Source organism: Misgurnus anguillicaudatus, chromosome 6 (assembly GCF_027580225.2).
Source record: "Misgurnus anguillicaudatus chromosome 6, ASM2758022v2, whole genome shotgun sequence".
NCBI classification, from domain to species: domain Eukaryota; kingdom Metazoa; phylum Chordata; class Actinopteri; order Cypriniformes; family Cobitidae; genus Misgurnus; species Misgurnus anguillicaudatus.
The window spans coordinates 4,139,647-4,155,828 of record NC_073342.2 but is presented as its reverse complement, the minus strand read 5'-3'; the positions used below and the strand labels follow the sequence as shown (position 1 = coordinate 4,155,828).

General features: G+C 38.6%; 2 protein-coding genes across 3 annotated transcripts; both read left to right on the top strand.

Annotated features, from left to right (window-relative positions):
* The first annotated feature begins 549 nt into the window (after positions 1-549).
* Positions 550-7,499, top strand: sntb2 (syntrophin, beta 2). Its single transcript, XM_055191608.2, has 7 exons — positions 550-1,211; positions 2,102-2,303; positions 2,526-2,727; positions 3,034-3,173; positions 3,309-3,505; positions 3,800-3,978; positions 5,619-7,499. Exons 1-7 carry the CDS (start codon positions 665-667, stop codon positions 5,709-5,711), a joined length of 1,560 nt encoding a protein of 519 aa, XP_055047583.1. The 5' UTR covers positions 550-664; the 3' UTR covers positions 5,712-7,499.
* An 89-nt stretch (positions 7,500-7,588) lies between these two features.
* Positions 7,589-16,031, top strand: vps4a (vacuolar protein sorting 4 homolog A). Of its 2 annotated transcripts, none has more exons than XM_055191609.2 (10): positions 7,589-7,772; positions 8,347-8,458; positions 10,439-10,583; positions 10,672-10,733; positions 10,843-10,962; positions 11,130-11,435; positions 11,569-11,650; positions 14,750-14,969; positions 15,061-15,201; positions 15,290-16,031. In XM_055191609.2, exons 1-10 carry the CDS (start codon positions 7,752-7,754, stop codon positions 15,389-15,391), a joined length of 1,311 nt encoding a protein of 436 aa, XP_055047584.1. In that variant the 5' UTR covers positions 7,589-7,751; the 3' UTR covers positions 15,392-16,031. The 2 variants fall into 2 exon arrangements, with proteins under 2 accessions (XP_055047584.1, XP_055047585.1); XM_055191610.2 differs by lacking the exon at positions 7,589-7,772 and adding an exon at positions 8,193-8,211.
* Positions 16,032-16,182: the final 151 nt, after the last annotated feature.

The following is a 16,182-nucleotide window of genomic DNA, read 5'->3' as shown; positions in this document are numbered from 1 at the left end:
TGTTGTTTTATAAGTGCTATCTAATATTTTCCATACAATTTTAGCCTAGGTTTCCCTTATGGAAAAATTAATTAAGTTATTTTTTGCCATATTGAAACCATGGTTTTACTCTCTCTCTCTCTCTCTCTCTCTCTCTCTCTCTCTCTCTCTCTCTCTCTCTCTCTCTCTCTCTCTCTCTCTCTCTCTCTCTATATATATATATATATATATATATATATATGCCATTACGCCATTAAGTTTCCTTCAAAGGTTCAAAATTCATTAACATATCAATGTTGTGTATGATCTCTAGGCCTACATTTGCCACAGTTGCTCAGACACTGTCATGTTTTTTTCTTATTGTTAATTTGTTTTATGTATTTTAAATATTCAAATTTTACAACTATTGTTTGCTACTGGCTTAGTGTGGGGAGAAATAAATCGTCATGATGATGCCTCATTGTGATGCAAATGTATTAAGGGATGTTTTATTTATATTTATTTTGTTTATTGATGTAATGTTTTTTAGTTAAATTGGTCGGTGGGCCGTGCTCACATTTTCACAGTGAACAGAAATACATGTGTGAGAAATAAAAATGTATTCCTCTTCCTTCCTCTGGGGAAATGTGCGTGTAAGTGGGTGTGTCGAGTGACTTAAAACTTTATAATGAGTTAAAGTTTGATCATGGCCGTGTGGACCCGCGCGGACAAACAGGGTCATTTGGACCTGCTGTTGAGCGACCGCTGGGTTCGCGTCTCTGCCGAACTCACCCGGGACACTCTCACGCTCACGGCAGAGAGCGAACCGAGCGGGCCCGCGGGATATCCGGAGCACAACTCGCATTTAAGAAATGGCGTTTCCAATGGCAACGAACAGAGCCGAGAGGTTTATCCGAACCGCGGCCACTACGACAGCCCGGGCCGAGTCAACGGGACGGACTCGGAGTCCAGCTGTCCGGGTTATTTTGATTCGCCGGGGCCGGAGGGGGTTCGGCGAGTTCGGATAGTCAAACAGGAGGCCGGAGGACTGGGGATCAGTATAAAAGGCGGACGGGAGAACCGCATGCCTATCCTCATCTCGAAGATCTTCCCCGGTTTAGCGGCGGATCAGAGTCGGGCTCTACGGGTCGGCGATGCGATCCTATCCGTTAACGGCAACGACCTCTGCGAAGCAACGCATGACGCGGCGGTGCAGGCGTTGAAGAAGGCCGGGAAAGAGGTGACGCTGGAGGGTAAGACGATCACGCGAGGCGCGGGGATTCAACAGGCCCGCGCGGAGCTCTGAAATGTATACATTGTCAAAAAGTTTATTTTTGTCATTAACAGTAACACAAACGTGACAGTGTGTATGTGAAGCACAAAAAAGTGAGATTTATTAGGTTTAAATTGTAGTGGTTAGTTGAGTAAATAGTTTAGACTCTAGTAAACATGGACATTTATTATTTGACATTTACACTGATTTAAAGCTAATTCACTACATATTGGAACTACATATAGAAAATCATGTTAAACTAAACTAATTGCAGATTTATGAAGAGAGTTCAAAATATCCCTCGTCATGAAGCTGCCTAATGTAAATTACACAATTCACGGAATTATTATTAATAGAAAAAATATTAAAGGGGTAGTTCACTCGAAAATAAAAATTCTGTCATCATGTACCCAAGTTGCTCACAACCTGTATAAATGTATTTGTTCTGTTTAACACAAATACAGTTATTTAAAAACGTTTATAACCAAACAGATTTGGGGCACCATTCAGTTCCACAGTATTATTTTTATACTATGGAAGTCAATGGTGCCTCGGATCTGCTTGGTTACAAACATTCTTACAAAAAATCTTCTTTTCTATTCAGCAAAACAAAAAAATCTGTACAAGTTTAAAAGTAAATGATGACAAAATTGTAATTTTTCAGTGAACTGTCCCTTTAAGCTGTCTAGAAAAACATTGATTTTATGTTGTTTAGGGTAATTATCAATGACATTTATACTTTCATGAGAACAATTTTATTAATATTTTCAGTGATCTTGATGGACATTAGATAATCGTGTACAAATCAGATGTTTTGCAACGTAAGATGCTTTTGAATATTGTGTCTGTTTGTTTGTGTGTCGTGTGCAGTAAAGTATATCAGAGAGGTGTCACCTCTGTTTAAGAAGTCCTCCGTGAGCGGGGATCTGTCCTGGGATGGGCGTCTTCAGTCTCCAAAACTCAGCAGCAGCGACGATTCGCCCAGGAGCAGCGTGAGCCGTGACAGGAAGGTCATTCCTCTTAAAATGAGCTACATCAGCCGAAATCTCACCATGCCCGACTTGGAAAACAGGTGTGCTTTTGTGTGTACATGTGTAATGTTTATAAAACTGTTCTTGAGATTAATGCTCTATCGTGAATAAGTCACATCTGAAGGGTTTGCATTGACTCGTGCCTAACAACACCCTTCAGTGGATACTTATTTCAGAATACAGCACAGCTTCTCATAACGGAAATGAAACATACTTGTGAAGTAAATAAATGACTGTAAACATGTTTCGCTCGTGTCGCACAGGTTGTTGGAGCTTCACTCTCCAGATGGTCAGCACACCGTAGTGTTGAGGTGTAAAGACGGAGCCAGCGCTCACTCCTGGTTCACGGCCATTCACACAAACATTGCCGCTCTGCTGCCACAAACGCTCGCTCATATCAACTCCTTTCTGAGCAACCAAAACACACACTGCTCTCTGAAACACATCGGCTGGATGGCGGAACAGGTATCAAATACACACATTCACTTCAGCCCTGTTTCTCTTAGCTGATGTTTCGTCACCCGGAGCGGCGTCACCCGGAGCGGCGTCACCCGGAGCGGCGTCGGAAACAAAAGCAGCATTGATGCTGTATATTGACATTGCCAGCAGTAAATATGTGCACTGGGGACCACCCCAGTGCTGCATTTGATCAATGACCTAAGAGTATTAAATATATTTCAATGCAATTTAACATACGACAGAAGCATTGTTTGTCCAATAATAAAGTCACCCAAAAATTGATGTGTTAGCTGATTGTGTGTTTGTATATAGCTTGATGATGGTGGTCGACATCAGTATAGGCGAGTTGTGATGGCACTAACAGAGAAAGACATCCTGCTCTTCCAGTCAATGCCGTGGACATATGAGAATTGGACCGCCCCTTTCCTTACACACCCACTACTTGCTACACGGTAAAACTCCCTACAGTCCTATCTAAAAATGTACATTTGATCTCTTTTTATATGCAGTTTTTGCTAGTGAATACTTCTACATGTTATGATTGGATAAAGTCAATCTTTCTGAAGATGAATTATTTTTGACCGTAGGCTGGTTCACTCTGGCAGCGTCCGCAGCTCTCCGGCTCTGGGTGGAGATTTGGTGTTTGCCACACGCACGGGCACAGGTCGAGGTATCGAGTCGCATGTGTTTCGTGTGGAAACGCATTGGGATTTGTCCACGTGGACGCGAGCGCTGGTGCAGGGTGGACATTCAGCTGCTGAGCTCATTAAAGAGGTTTCCATAGGTGTGTGTATGTGTGATTATAAAGCGCATTATAAAATGTGTATCAAAAAGAAAAGCCAGTATATTTAGGTCCTATAAGTGCTTTATAATTTTTTTTAATGAATTTTTATTACATTTCTAAAATAATACTACTTTCAGATCTATGATATGATATGCTTAGGTTTTTGGCAGCGGCATTAACACAAATAAACCCACAGGAAAGAAGTGAAACCATATGAAACGATAGCTGGCGTGAGAAAATGTTTGACTTGTTCAGCATTTTTTCCTCTCTGATTTCTGTGTGTTATTTTTTCAGGTTGCGTGTTAAACAGGCAGGACGTGTGTCTGATCCTGCACTATGACAGAGGTTTCACTGTGACGCGGGACTCGGGTGAATCCGTGCTCTTCCACTTCCCATACGAGCGACTTAAGATGTCTGGAGACGACGGAGTCAGGAATCTTTACCTGGACTTTGGGACTCCAGAGGGGGAGATGGTACGATCCATTACACACATTATATTTACAATGAATTATGTGATAAAGTTTCACGTTTCTGGAGGTCTTTAGGTTGATATATGAGTTTGGGCCTCCAGGTGTCTATTACAAACATGAGGGGGAATCTGACACAACATCTAACGGTACATTCACACGGGGCGTCAGCGTTAACGCTTCTCATTTACTTTGAATGGGTGATGTCTTGCGTTGCCAAACTGAATCCCCCAGCGTCACGTCACTGACGTTGCTCACGGCAGAAGTTAAAAATGGTTGAAAACCCTGTATAACCATCAGGTATACAATGATAATGAAATGAAAACAATGTTAATGCTATTAATCAAAAAGATAACTGTTAATATAATATCAGGAGGAAATAACTCACTATTATGATTGTTTTGTCTTAATTGTGCAGCCCTTTCAAAAAAATCTATTTATATGCGTTGTTTTATAATACAAGGATGGTTAGATGAAGGATCTTGGATGGATGGATGTGTGGATATCTATCTATTATTGGCAGATACAGTGAGGAAAATAAGTATTTGAACACCCTGCTATTTTGCAAGTTCTCCCACTTAGAAATCATGGAGGGGTCATCGTAGGTGCATGTCCACTGTGAGAGACATAATCTAAAAAAATCCAGAAATCACAATATATGATTTTTTAAAACTATTTATTTGTATGATACAGCTGCAAATAAGTATTTGAACACCTGTCTATCCGCTAGAATTCTGACCCTCAAAGACCTGTTAGTCTGCCTTTAAAATGTCCACCTCCACCTCATTTATTATCCCAAATTAGATAAACCTGTTTGAGGTTGTTGGCTGCATAAAGACACCTGTCCACCCCATAAAACCAGTAAGAATCAAACTACTAACATGGCCAAGACCAAAGAGCTGTCCAAAGACACTAGACACAAAATTGTACACCTCCACAAGGCTGGAAAGGGCTACGGGGAAATTGCGAAGCAGCTTGGTGAAAAAAGGTCCACTGTTGGATCAATCATTAGAAAATGGAAGAAGCTAAACATGACTGTCAATCTCCCTCAGACTGGGGCTCCATGCAAGATCTTACCTCGTGGGGTCTCAATGATCCTAAGAAAGGTGAGAAATCAGCCCAGAACTACACGGAGGAGCTGGTCAATGACCTGAAAAGAGCTGGGACCACCGTTTTCACAAGACGTTATGGTTTGAAATCGTGCATGGTATGGAAGGTTCCCCTGCTTAAATCAGCACATGTCCAGGCCCGTCTTAAGTTTGCCAATGACCATTTGGATGATCCAGAGGAGTCATGGGAGAAAGTCATGTGGTCAGATGAGACCAAAATAGAACTTTTTGGTCATAATTCCACTAAATGTGTTTGGAGGAAGAAGAATGACGAGTACCATCCCAAGAACACCATCCCTACTGTGAAGCATGGGGGTGGTAGCATCATGCTTTGGGGGTGTTTTTCTGCACATGGGACAGGGCGACTGCACTGTATTAAGGAGAGGATGACCGGGGCCATGTATTGCGAGATTTTGGGGAACAACCTCCTTCTCTCAGTGACAGTCAACAACTCCATTTGTGCTAAGTAAAGCAATGCAAATGATGTTTCATGAATCACAATGCTGTTTCTAATCTACATTTCTTTCTTTCTGGCAGGTCTTTGAGCTTCATTCAGGGCCAAAACCCGTAGTCTTCGTGCTTCACTCATTCCTCTCTGCCAAACTGGCACGTTTGGGTCTACTCACGTAAAATCACCAGGAAATGATGTGGGTTTATGTTACTGAATTATAGATCATTCCACAAAGTTCAAGCAGTGTTTAATAGTTGTGCTTTTCGGTCTGCTGAATAGCCAAAACACGTTGACGCCACCGTTGAGAGGCGTGCAAGCACATTACGTTTTCCTCCGATCAGGAACACCATTTTGTGCCTTCTCATCTAGAGTATGCAATCTTTAACTCATATTTTGTAGGCTTAAAGCTACAGTAGAGCTTTGCAGAATAACCAAAATCTAAATATTATTCTTGTATGATCTACGTTAAGGGCTGTTTTACACATACTGTATGTAACACACGTGCATATTTTATATATTGCATGGCAAAGACTGTTATGTCATAATATGACTTATATGTGTATCATTAGTTTATAGTCATAACAGAGCGATGTACCTGCTGTTTACACAGAGAGTGAAGCTTTTTAACATTCCCTCATATTTCACCAAAAATTCCCGACTCTCAGTCGAATGAGTGTTTTTAGCAGAATTATTACTTATATGTAAAGCATAGGAATATTATATATCTGTTACTACACTTAAGAAGGTAATGTCTGGACCAGGTTTAGACCTTGAATTAGTTTACTGTATATTAATATACTGCTTGTGTTTTCAGTATTAGATGAGTGTTTAGTTTATATTAGCACATATTAAATACAGATTATATTCTGTTAATGCAAATTTACTGAACCTCAGTGTCATATATAATAGGAATTATAGTGTAACTATATAAATATACTTTATCAACAATTTAGCATTTTATTTAATGCATGCAATGCAGTTACAATCGTTTTGAAGAGTTATAGCAAAGTACCTCCTGTATCTCTCACTTTATCACATCATCATTGCATATTTAGTAAAGTCTTAAATGGGGTTGTGAATTATCTGTCTTTACCCTTGCTGAGCTCACCTGTTTGTTTAGTCTGCTAATCCCTCATTGCTTACTAGACGATGTTGTTAACCTCTTAATAGACACCACATTCCCCCCTTTAGTTTAGAAAAGCCGATTGGGACACAAATGAAATCATTCCCTTATAGGTTTTATTGTATTGGGCACAGTAAAGGTAGTAGTTAAAAGGTTAAGAGACAAAATTAACAGATTGTAAGCTATGCACGACACAGAAGCAATATTTCTTTGATTCATTAAGCATAACTATGCAAGATAGCTTAGTACACTTTTAATACACTATGTGTGCACAAGGACACATTTTCAAGCGCTCTTAAATGTTTTTATTGTATTGTACATACTAACATCACATTTAGTTGTTTTTCCTCACCTACATGGAGGTCTCCATGAACATTAAATATGTGATGCTTTGAATTTTCATGTTATTGATCGTTCTTTTACTCTCTTATGCTGTGTTTTGTTTCTTTATTACATTTATGTTACTTGCATGCATATGTCTTGTTTCTAAAGGAAAACATTTTTTTTAGGTTAATTGCACTTGTTTCAGTGAGAAGTTTGCCTGATATTTGACATGACCAATGCTTCAGACTATGAATGTACTTTACAAACTTATAGATACATGCCTCGTTTTATTATATTGTTAGTATTATTTTGTTTTGTATTGTCTTATTTCTTTGTGTTTATTATCAGCTCAATACTTACTTTTGAAGTATGATAGTTTAAACCAAAGTTCATTTGTGGCAGCTTGCGATACACAATCAAATGCATATGTTTGTATGATTGCTCTCACGGCCTTTAACCTGAAGCTATGCACAGTATGTAAATATCCTAAATAAATAAAAGCACATGTTCATTAAAAGCCTTCGGTGTACTTGGAGTTATATGAAAACATCAATTGTAAATCCGGAACTTTTGTGTTGAGAGTTTGTTTCCGCGGGAGATTACAGCGGTGAACACCAGCTGTTTCCGTTTGGTAACGGTCTGTTTAGTGTATCTTATGAGTGTTTATTGAACTAAACGTGTTTGTTTGTTTATTAGAGAGTTTTTGTGTGTATACATATCATAAATAAAAATATCAGGAAACTGGAGGGAAACGGCAAGCGCGTGAGATGAAATGACAACGTCAACACTGCAGGTGAGCTTTAGAATTAGCTTTAGCTTTTCAACATTATTAACACTAATAATTAGGTCATGCTAATCATATTCAACATTTATTATTGTTGTACGTTAAAAGCTCTGAACAGTAATGTGTTGTATATTGTCCGCTATCTACAGACGCTGATTTGACTGTAAACAAATAAGCGAGTATAAACATGAACCGTTATTTGCTATAATAACAAACAAAATGTTCATTAAAGTCATTTAAATGTCGTTGTAATTCCTCGTAAATATGTAGGATTAACAGTTTCGTAAGTGTGTATACATATGACACTTGGATTATGGCTGTCACTATCGATTATAATGTTATATATTACTCGATTAATCGAGTATTTAGTGCCTTTATTCACAAATACCTTTATATATACGTCAGATGATGTTGTTAAACATCAAAACTGTGTTGTTTTTAATATCAGGTACTCAAATCAATCAACCATGGCAGGCTTAAAATAGATGTAATGCCTGATTTAAATATTATTATTATCATCACATGTAGTACAATATCGCCACACAGTAAATATCACACAATCTCTATATTGCCTGATGTTTAGAAAGCGATTGAGTTGGTGACTAAAGCCACAGAGGAGGACAAGGCCAAGAACTACGAGGAGGCGTTGAGATTGTACCAGCATGCTGTGGAGTATTTCCTACACGCTATTAAGTGTGAGTGAATCTCTGTGATCTTTTAGTCAACATACTGGCTGTTATGAAGGCCAGCACTACCTTATAATGGTTCATCAGTGTGTGTCTGATTAACAAAAATTTGCTTATAGTTTAAAAAATATTTTTACAGTGCTTAAGAAGTTTATATAATATTATGCATAGCAGATGTTACACATTAATATTTGAGTTACTGTTCAGTGTAATTAATTTGATAAAAAAAAATTACTGAATTAAACTGAACATGGTCACGTAGAATTACGCGCTCTATGCGTGCGTGCCTGAGCGGGAACAGTTGTCGTCGGCAGACCAGAGCTTGACATTTTTGTGATGGAAATATACAATTTTCAGTCATCTAAAACACTTGCAAGGCCTGAAAGAGATCAAGCCTCAGCCAAGTAAGAAAAAGTAACTTAAAAGTAAAGTACACTGTAAAAAATTATTTTTAAGAAAAAAAATTCTTAATATTTTTGTCTTGTTTTCAGTAAAAATATCAAAAAATTCTTAAATTAAGATGCTTTTTCTTGATGAGCAAAACGACCCAAGAAAATAAGTCTAGTTTTTAGACCAAAAATATCAAATTTAAGTCATTTTGTGCATAAAACAAGCAAAAAAAAAACATTTTTCTAAAACACTAAATTCAAGAAAAATTCGAGAAAAATTAGCTTACCCATTTGGCAGATTTTTTGCTTGTTTTATGCACAAAATCACTTAAATTTGATATTTTGGGGTCTAAAAACCAGACTTATTTTCTTGGGTCATTTTTCTCATCAAAAAAAGCATCTTAATTTAAGAATCTTTAGATATTTTTACTGAAAACAAGACAAAATTACTACGTTTTTTCCCCTTGGAAATCATTTTTTGCAGTGTAAGTATTACTTTCCATGAAAAGTAACTAAGTAACGCAATTAGTTACTTTTTGGGGGAGTAACTTAATATTGTAAAAGCATTACTTTTAAAAGTAACTTTCCCCAACACTGGTCAGGAATGATGATTTTTTACTGGACGTCGAAGTTAAAGTTCTGCAAATTAAGTGCTTTTCTGCCATACAATATAGTTCTCATTTTTTTATCTGCTTAAAAATCCCCATGTTTTATGTTGTGCCACAATACTTACTTATGAAACTACTCATGTAAAAGTGTTTGGTGGCTTCTGAATTCATCCCTGTTTGGATCCTAAGGAATAAATGGGGCTAAGCTAAATGCTAACACATTCACAATGCACTGAACAAAGATTAAGTGTTGCGCATTGAAAAAAGATAGGGATGTATTAATTTGTCTAAGTTGAGGTAAGAACATAATAAAATATTGAAAAACGGTGGTGTTTTCCTTTAAAGAAACAATATAATGAAAATCTGACTTTTCATGTTTAAGTGCTATAATTGGGTCCCTAGTGCTTGTATCAATCTAGAAAATGTGTGAAAGATCAACCCACTAGTAACTTAGTTTTGGTAAACCATTCTTTGCAAGCATGAAAAAAAAAATGTGTCGGATTTCACTCCCTATGTGACATAAAAATGGGATCTTATTATTAATGAATGATACCGCCCCTTAATCCAACCACGACACTCCCATTTAGTGCAGAGACAGAGAGAGAAAATAATTGACAGCACAATAAAGTTTCAATTTTAACAAACCATTATGGCGATCCATGTTTTCATCAGCTCATTTGCATAGGGACACACCCAAAAACGGCACATTTTTGCCCACACCTATAAGGTGGTAGCTTAAACATGTTATAATAAATTATGTTGTTATTTTGAGCTAAAACTTCACATACACACTCTGGGTACACTGAAGTCTCATAAAATGTCCCCTTTAAATCAGCTTCATATCCGCCACATAGCTTTCTCAATATTGGTATTAACATCAGCCATAAAAACGTTTTAGACTGTTGTAAGTATTGGTACTTTATTCAAAGCAAGTCTCTTTTTTATTAGCTTTTTGTTTGAATCGAAACCTTTCGTACCATTTTGTACCTCAGATGAAGCCCATAGTGACAAGGCGAAAGAAAGCATCCGTGGGAAGTGTATGCAGTATCTGGACCGAGCAGAAAAACTCAAGGACTACCTGAAAAACAAAGACAAACAGAGCAAAAAGCCAGTAAAGGAGACGCAAAGCAATGACAAGTACAGTTTGGTTTCTTGCTTTCTCCGATCGATGTTTGACGCACTCCGTGTGCGGTCTGCTTTAAATGATGTGTTTGTGTTCGTGTAGAAGTGATAGCGACAGCGAAGGAGAAAATCCAGAGAAGAAGAAACTTCAAGAGCATCTGATGGGTGCGTACCCTCGTGAAGAATCATTCAGGTTTTGTTGTCGTCGTCGTGCAGTAAATACACACTTGCAGCTGTTTGTGATGACATTTAGATGCGTTCTTTGTGTATTCAGGTGCTATCGTGATGGAGAAACCTAATGTAAGGTGGAGTGATGTAGCTGGACTCGAGGGAGCGAAAGAAGCCCTGAAGGAAGCTGTAATTCTGCCTATTAAATTCCCCCACCTGTTCACAGGTCAGTCTGTGCCCCTGGTACGTTGAATTTCTTTATTTTTTCTCTTTTCGGTGCACCATAATGTCAATGTGAAAACTTTGAAATGTCTGAATATTAGCATAAATATTCAAATTTTAGTGAAAAGTGAAGCGGGTCTGAATGCACTGTATATAAATATTGTAATTTAGGAAAGCGCACTCCATGGAGGGGCATTCTTCTGTTCGGGCCTCCGGGCACAGGAAAGTCTTACCTGGCCAAAGCGGTCGCCACCGAGGCCAATAACTCCACCTTCTTTTCCGTGTCATCCTCTGACCTCGTGTCGAAGTGGCTGGGCGAAAGTGAAAAACTGGTGAAGAATCTGTTCGATCTGGCTCGCCAGCATAAGCCCTCCATCATCTTCATAGACGAGGTGGATTCTCTCTGTGGATCCAGGAATGAGAACGAAAGCGAAGCTGCTCGGAGAATCAAAACAGAGTTTCTGGTGCAAATGCAGGGTAAAGCTGTTAACGCCAAGCAGAGGACTTTATTATTCAAGTAGTCATTAGATTATCTATGCAAACATATTTTTTAGGATTTATATAAGGATATGTGAATGCGTCTAAAGGTTTGCTCTGTTCTCATTGGCAGGTGTTGGGAATAGTAGTGATGGGATCTTGGTTTTGGGTGCTACTAACATTCCCTGGGTCCTTGATGCTGCTATTCGCAGAAGGTATACAAATCGTAGAAAGCACAATACACTGTGAAAAAAAATGCACATCACTTGAATTATATATATTACAACAATTCTACAATCAAACCATTGTATATGTAACAATATCAAAACAGTATATGCTTATTGATATGCAGTATTGTGCAAAAGCTTTTAGCCTGGGACACACTGGACGATTTTCGAATCTTAACCAATTTTAAATCCGTGGGCGAACACAGACGTAAGGACAGCTTAAAGTGATTTTTAACAGCATAATCCTCAGAACGCACACATTTGATAACTATAGTAACAATTTTAAAGTGACATGAGATCTTACTGAAACGCAAGATCACACTTGACTTGAGAAAAACAAGTCATAGTTCTTGCATGACACATTATAAAGCAACCATAGTTGTAGCAGGGTGCGATTTGTGGGGGATTAATATTTTTATTTATGAATAAATTATGAACCATGGGCTTATATTGATAATTCAGGGTATTAAGCTATTTCTTGTAACTTTTTTAAAAAATTGTATAGAAATGTAACCAGTCCTACTTGCACCCGCCCTGAGCGAATGGACAACGGCAAGTTGGACGCTCTAATGGGGCATACACACCAAACGCGAGTTTAACGATTTGCGCGAGTACATTACATACAAAGTCAATGCAAAGACGCGATCAGACGAGTCCTAGCGTGGGGTGATACGTTTGCCGCGAAAACACGCGCTGTTCACCTCAACTCGAGTGAAAAATTAGCATGACACGAAGTTAAATCCCGCGAGTAATCTAGAGCAAGTAACGCGATGCACCGTGTTTGGTGTGTACGTAGCATAGCAAGGAGGCTAAAGTTTTCAGTAGTCGGTACAGATACCAGTAAAAGTTTGCGGTTGTTGGTACCAATTTCGGTACCAATGCAAAACACAAAAACCTGCTAATTAAACACACAATTTTATTAATAAACTTATAAAATTGTGCTGTCAATAAAGTCAGTATAAAATAATAATATAAAAGCATTGTCATTCTGTATTTACTTTACATTTATTCATTAAGTATAAAATTTATTTGTTGCTGAAAGGTTTCGGCAGCTTTTGTCTGTGTGTGTTTGCTGGGATCCTTCATGTTGATGAACATCATCCCTCAGGCTTCCTACAGGTTCTTGTAATCCTTGAAAGTTGGTGAATCTGGAAAAAAATCAAGGCCCTGGGAAGTTTTTGAAAACATACATACATAGATACAGGTCATGGAAAGTACTTAAATCTATTTTGTGCGGGAAGTTTTCTGGAAAAAAATCATATTATTCCCTGTGTAGTGTAGGATAATATCATAAAAATTCTAGACTTTTTAACTGTTTGCTTTAAATGCTTATATCTAATGTATGCAAATGTTGATTCATACCAAAAGTTGTGTTTGACACATAAAAACGTCTTGGGTTACATATGTAACTGTTGTTCCCTGAGAAGGGAACAAGACGCTGCATCTCTCTTGCCATACTTCCTGCGTCCCTGTAACGCCGTCTTTGGCAATATTTCAGATAGCGATATACTTCCTGGCTCCAGCGTCACCTTGTCTTTTTCGTTAAGCCTCTTCATTGGTTGAATTTGATATACACATTCAGACACACTTACCCCTGGAGGCGTCCCCAAAGTGTCACCGCAGTGACGCAGCGCGAGTTCTCTCGAAAGGGAACTGTAACAATGTATATTAAAAGGTAACACAATGTAACCTTGATCTCACTTGAAATGTGTCCCCACATTTAGTCCTTGAATTTGAGGGTATTGGAGTCTTTGAAAGGTCCTGGAATTTGAAGTTAACTAAGGTGTGGGAACCCTGTATCCTCAATCTGCTGCTTTAAAAGACAAATACAATAAACTTCACTAAGACAACTGGTTGAAAATGGATGGATATACAACATTAGATAACTGGCACTAAACAATAACAAAACTGAGCTATTATATTACATTTACAAAAACAGATTAAAGTACTTGAATATTAAAGACAAAACGACAAACATTGCCAGCCCATACATTTATTATTTTCTAACACACAAATTTTGTATAAATACAGGAAAAAAGCCTACAAGTTTTTTAAGCATTAAATGTTTAGTAAGGACACCCAACAGTATGAGCATTAGCCCCGCTGGTCCTGTACTAACCATCAAGTTCACAAACGGGGCTTTATTTCAATCCAACATTAAAGGCACACTTCACTTTAAAAAAAAATATATATATATATACTCATTTTCCAGCTCCCCTAGAGGTAAACATTTGATTTTTATCGTTTTGGAATCCATTCAGCCGATCTCCGGGTCTGGCGCTAGCACTTTTAGCATAGCTTAGCATAAGTCATTGAATCTGATTAGACCAATAGCATCGCGCTAAAAATAACCAAAGAGTTTTGATATTTTTCCTATTTAAAACTTGACTCTTCTGTAGTTACATCGTATACTAAGGCCAACGAATTTTTTTTTTTTTATTAAATTTTCTATGCCGACATGACTAGGAACTATACTCTCATTCTGGCGTAATAATCAACGACTTGCAGCAGGTGCAATGATATTACGCAGCATCCCCTTGGTTACTTATAATAGCAGGGGATTGTTTTCGTGCACTATCATATACAGCGGTCTCATTTCACTTTATTTATTATGACTCAACTTGTATACTTAAATGTGTATGAATTCAATATTTGGCTTGATGGCTACATCTACAGGAAATTTTGTGTCAGTAACCCACTTAGAAATCCCCTTACTGTCGGAGCCAATGGTGTAGTGGGCGGTGCCCCGATGTGTGGTGCGGACGCGCTTCTGGCGACCCGGGTTCGATTCCCGGCTCGGGGTCCTTTGCCGGTCCCGTGCCCCTCTCTGCAGCCTGTGCTTTCCTGTCGTCTCTTGATTGCTGTCTGTCAAATAAAGGCAAAATGGCCCAAAAAAGAATATTTAGAAATCCCCTTACTGTAAAAATGCTGATGTGTCAAATACTTATTTTCCCCGCTGTATATTGGTCATTACACCATAGCGAAAACAGCATCTAATGGTGTTGGCATGGTGGCTTTTGCACAGTACTGTATACGCAGTAAGTAGGCAAAGATAACTCAAGTCTGCATGTTATTTCACCCTTGTAGGTTTGAGAAGCGTATTTACATCCCGCTGCCAGAGGAACCGGCACGGGCGGCCATGTTTCGCCTGCATCTAGGTAACACACCACACAGTCTGACTGAGGCCGACCTGCGACAGCTGGCCCGCAAGACAGACGGATACTCTGGAGCTGACATCAGCGTCATAGTACGAGACGCTCTCATGCAACCCGTCAGGAAAGTGCAGTCCGCTACACATTTCAAAAAGGCACCAACACTGTAGATTCAATCAGTCCGTCATTATTATTTTTATGTCTTTATCTTTGCAAATTGAGTCTTTCAAATGCTTATGTCATCAGGCACGAGGACCGTCTCGCAGTAACAGTTCACTGATGGTGGATGACCTCCTAACGCCCTGCTCGCCCGGTGACCCTGATGCTATAGAGATGACCTGGATGGATGTACCTAGCGACAAACTACTAGAACCAATAGTGTGCATGGTGAGTGCCACCACCTAACTCTTTCACATCTAAATTCACAAATTTTAGACAGGTATTGATATGCATCTGTCTGTGTGTGTGTGTGCAGTCTGATATGCTGCGCTCTCTGACGACCACGCGGCCCACCGTCAACACAGAAGACCTGATGAAGGTCAAGAAGTTCACAGAGGATTTCGGACAGGAAGGCTGAGCCTCCAGACGTTCATTCATATGTAGCTGTCTTAACTGATCCAGGACTATGCGCTTTAAAAGTGGCAGCGGTGAACATCAGCATGTTATCTAATTTAACGTCTCTAAACGCCCATCACTACAGAGTTTTAAGTGTCTGGAAAGACAGTGCTTGCGAGAGCATAAACTAATGAAGCTTGCTGTAAATTCAGATTTAGTTTTTCCTCCGTATTCAGACTGAAGTACAGCTCACAATAATCACATCAGTATTTATTTCAAGTTAATATTATTTTCGAATTGTTAAGGTTTTGTGAAGATGTGCTCGTATAATAGTGACAGATCACGCACTGAGCTTTATTTATATCTGTTGTGTCCAGCACTTTATCAGATGAACTTGGCCTGCCGAAATCATCTCAACGTAATGTCTGTGTCATATTACCTTTCCTAATAAGTGCTTGGTTATGTATACATGTATATGCATACGTATATACATGTTTTTGTGGGTGAAATATGATTGACATTCATTTTCTTGACAGTCGTGTCTACATTTCACATGAGGACTTATTTAACATTACTGACGAAGCAGAAATGATCCCATGACAAGGCAGCACAGCATGGTTTGTCTCTGTTATTATATTAAACTGTGTTATTCTGAAACGTGACAGTTTTCTCTACTCGGGTTTTCGTTTTCTCATTCATTTGAACAATATCACATTGTTAGCAACTGATCAATAAGACTTTAAGCCATCGGTCTATTGTATCTGCTTAAAATAGTTGCTTCCTATTGAATCAAAGGGCATCAAGTGACATATT

What these genes read in the sequence shown, in the direction of transcription:
- sntb2 (XM_055191608.2), top strand. Translation starts at nt 665, where the DNA reads ATGGCCGTGTGGACCCGCGCGGACAAACAGGGTCATTTGGACCTGCTG. An exon ending in CACCCACTACTTGCTACACG is followed by an intron (nt 3,174 to 3,308) that starts GTAAAACTCCCT and finishes TTTTGACCGTAG; the next exon opens with GCTGGTTCACTCTGGCAGCG. An exon ending in CATTAAAGAGGTTTCCATAG is followed by an intron (nt 3,506 to 3,799) that starts GTGTGTGTATGT and finishes TTATTTTTTCAG; the next exon opens with GTTGCGTGTTAAACAGGCAG.
- vps4a (XM_055191609.2), top strand. Translation starts at nt 7,752, where the DNA reads ATGACAACGTCAACACTGCAG. An exon ending in GATGCTGCTATTCGCAGAAG is followed by an intron (nt 11,651 to 14,749) that starts GTATACAAATCG and finishes TCACCCTTGTAG; the next exon opens with GTTTGAGAAGCGTATTTACA. An exon ending in TAGAACCAATAGTGTGCATG is followed by an intron (nt 15,202 to 15,289) that starts GTGAGTGCCACC and finishes GTGTGTGTGCAG; the next exon opens with TCTGATATGCTGCGCTCTCT.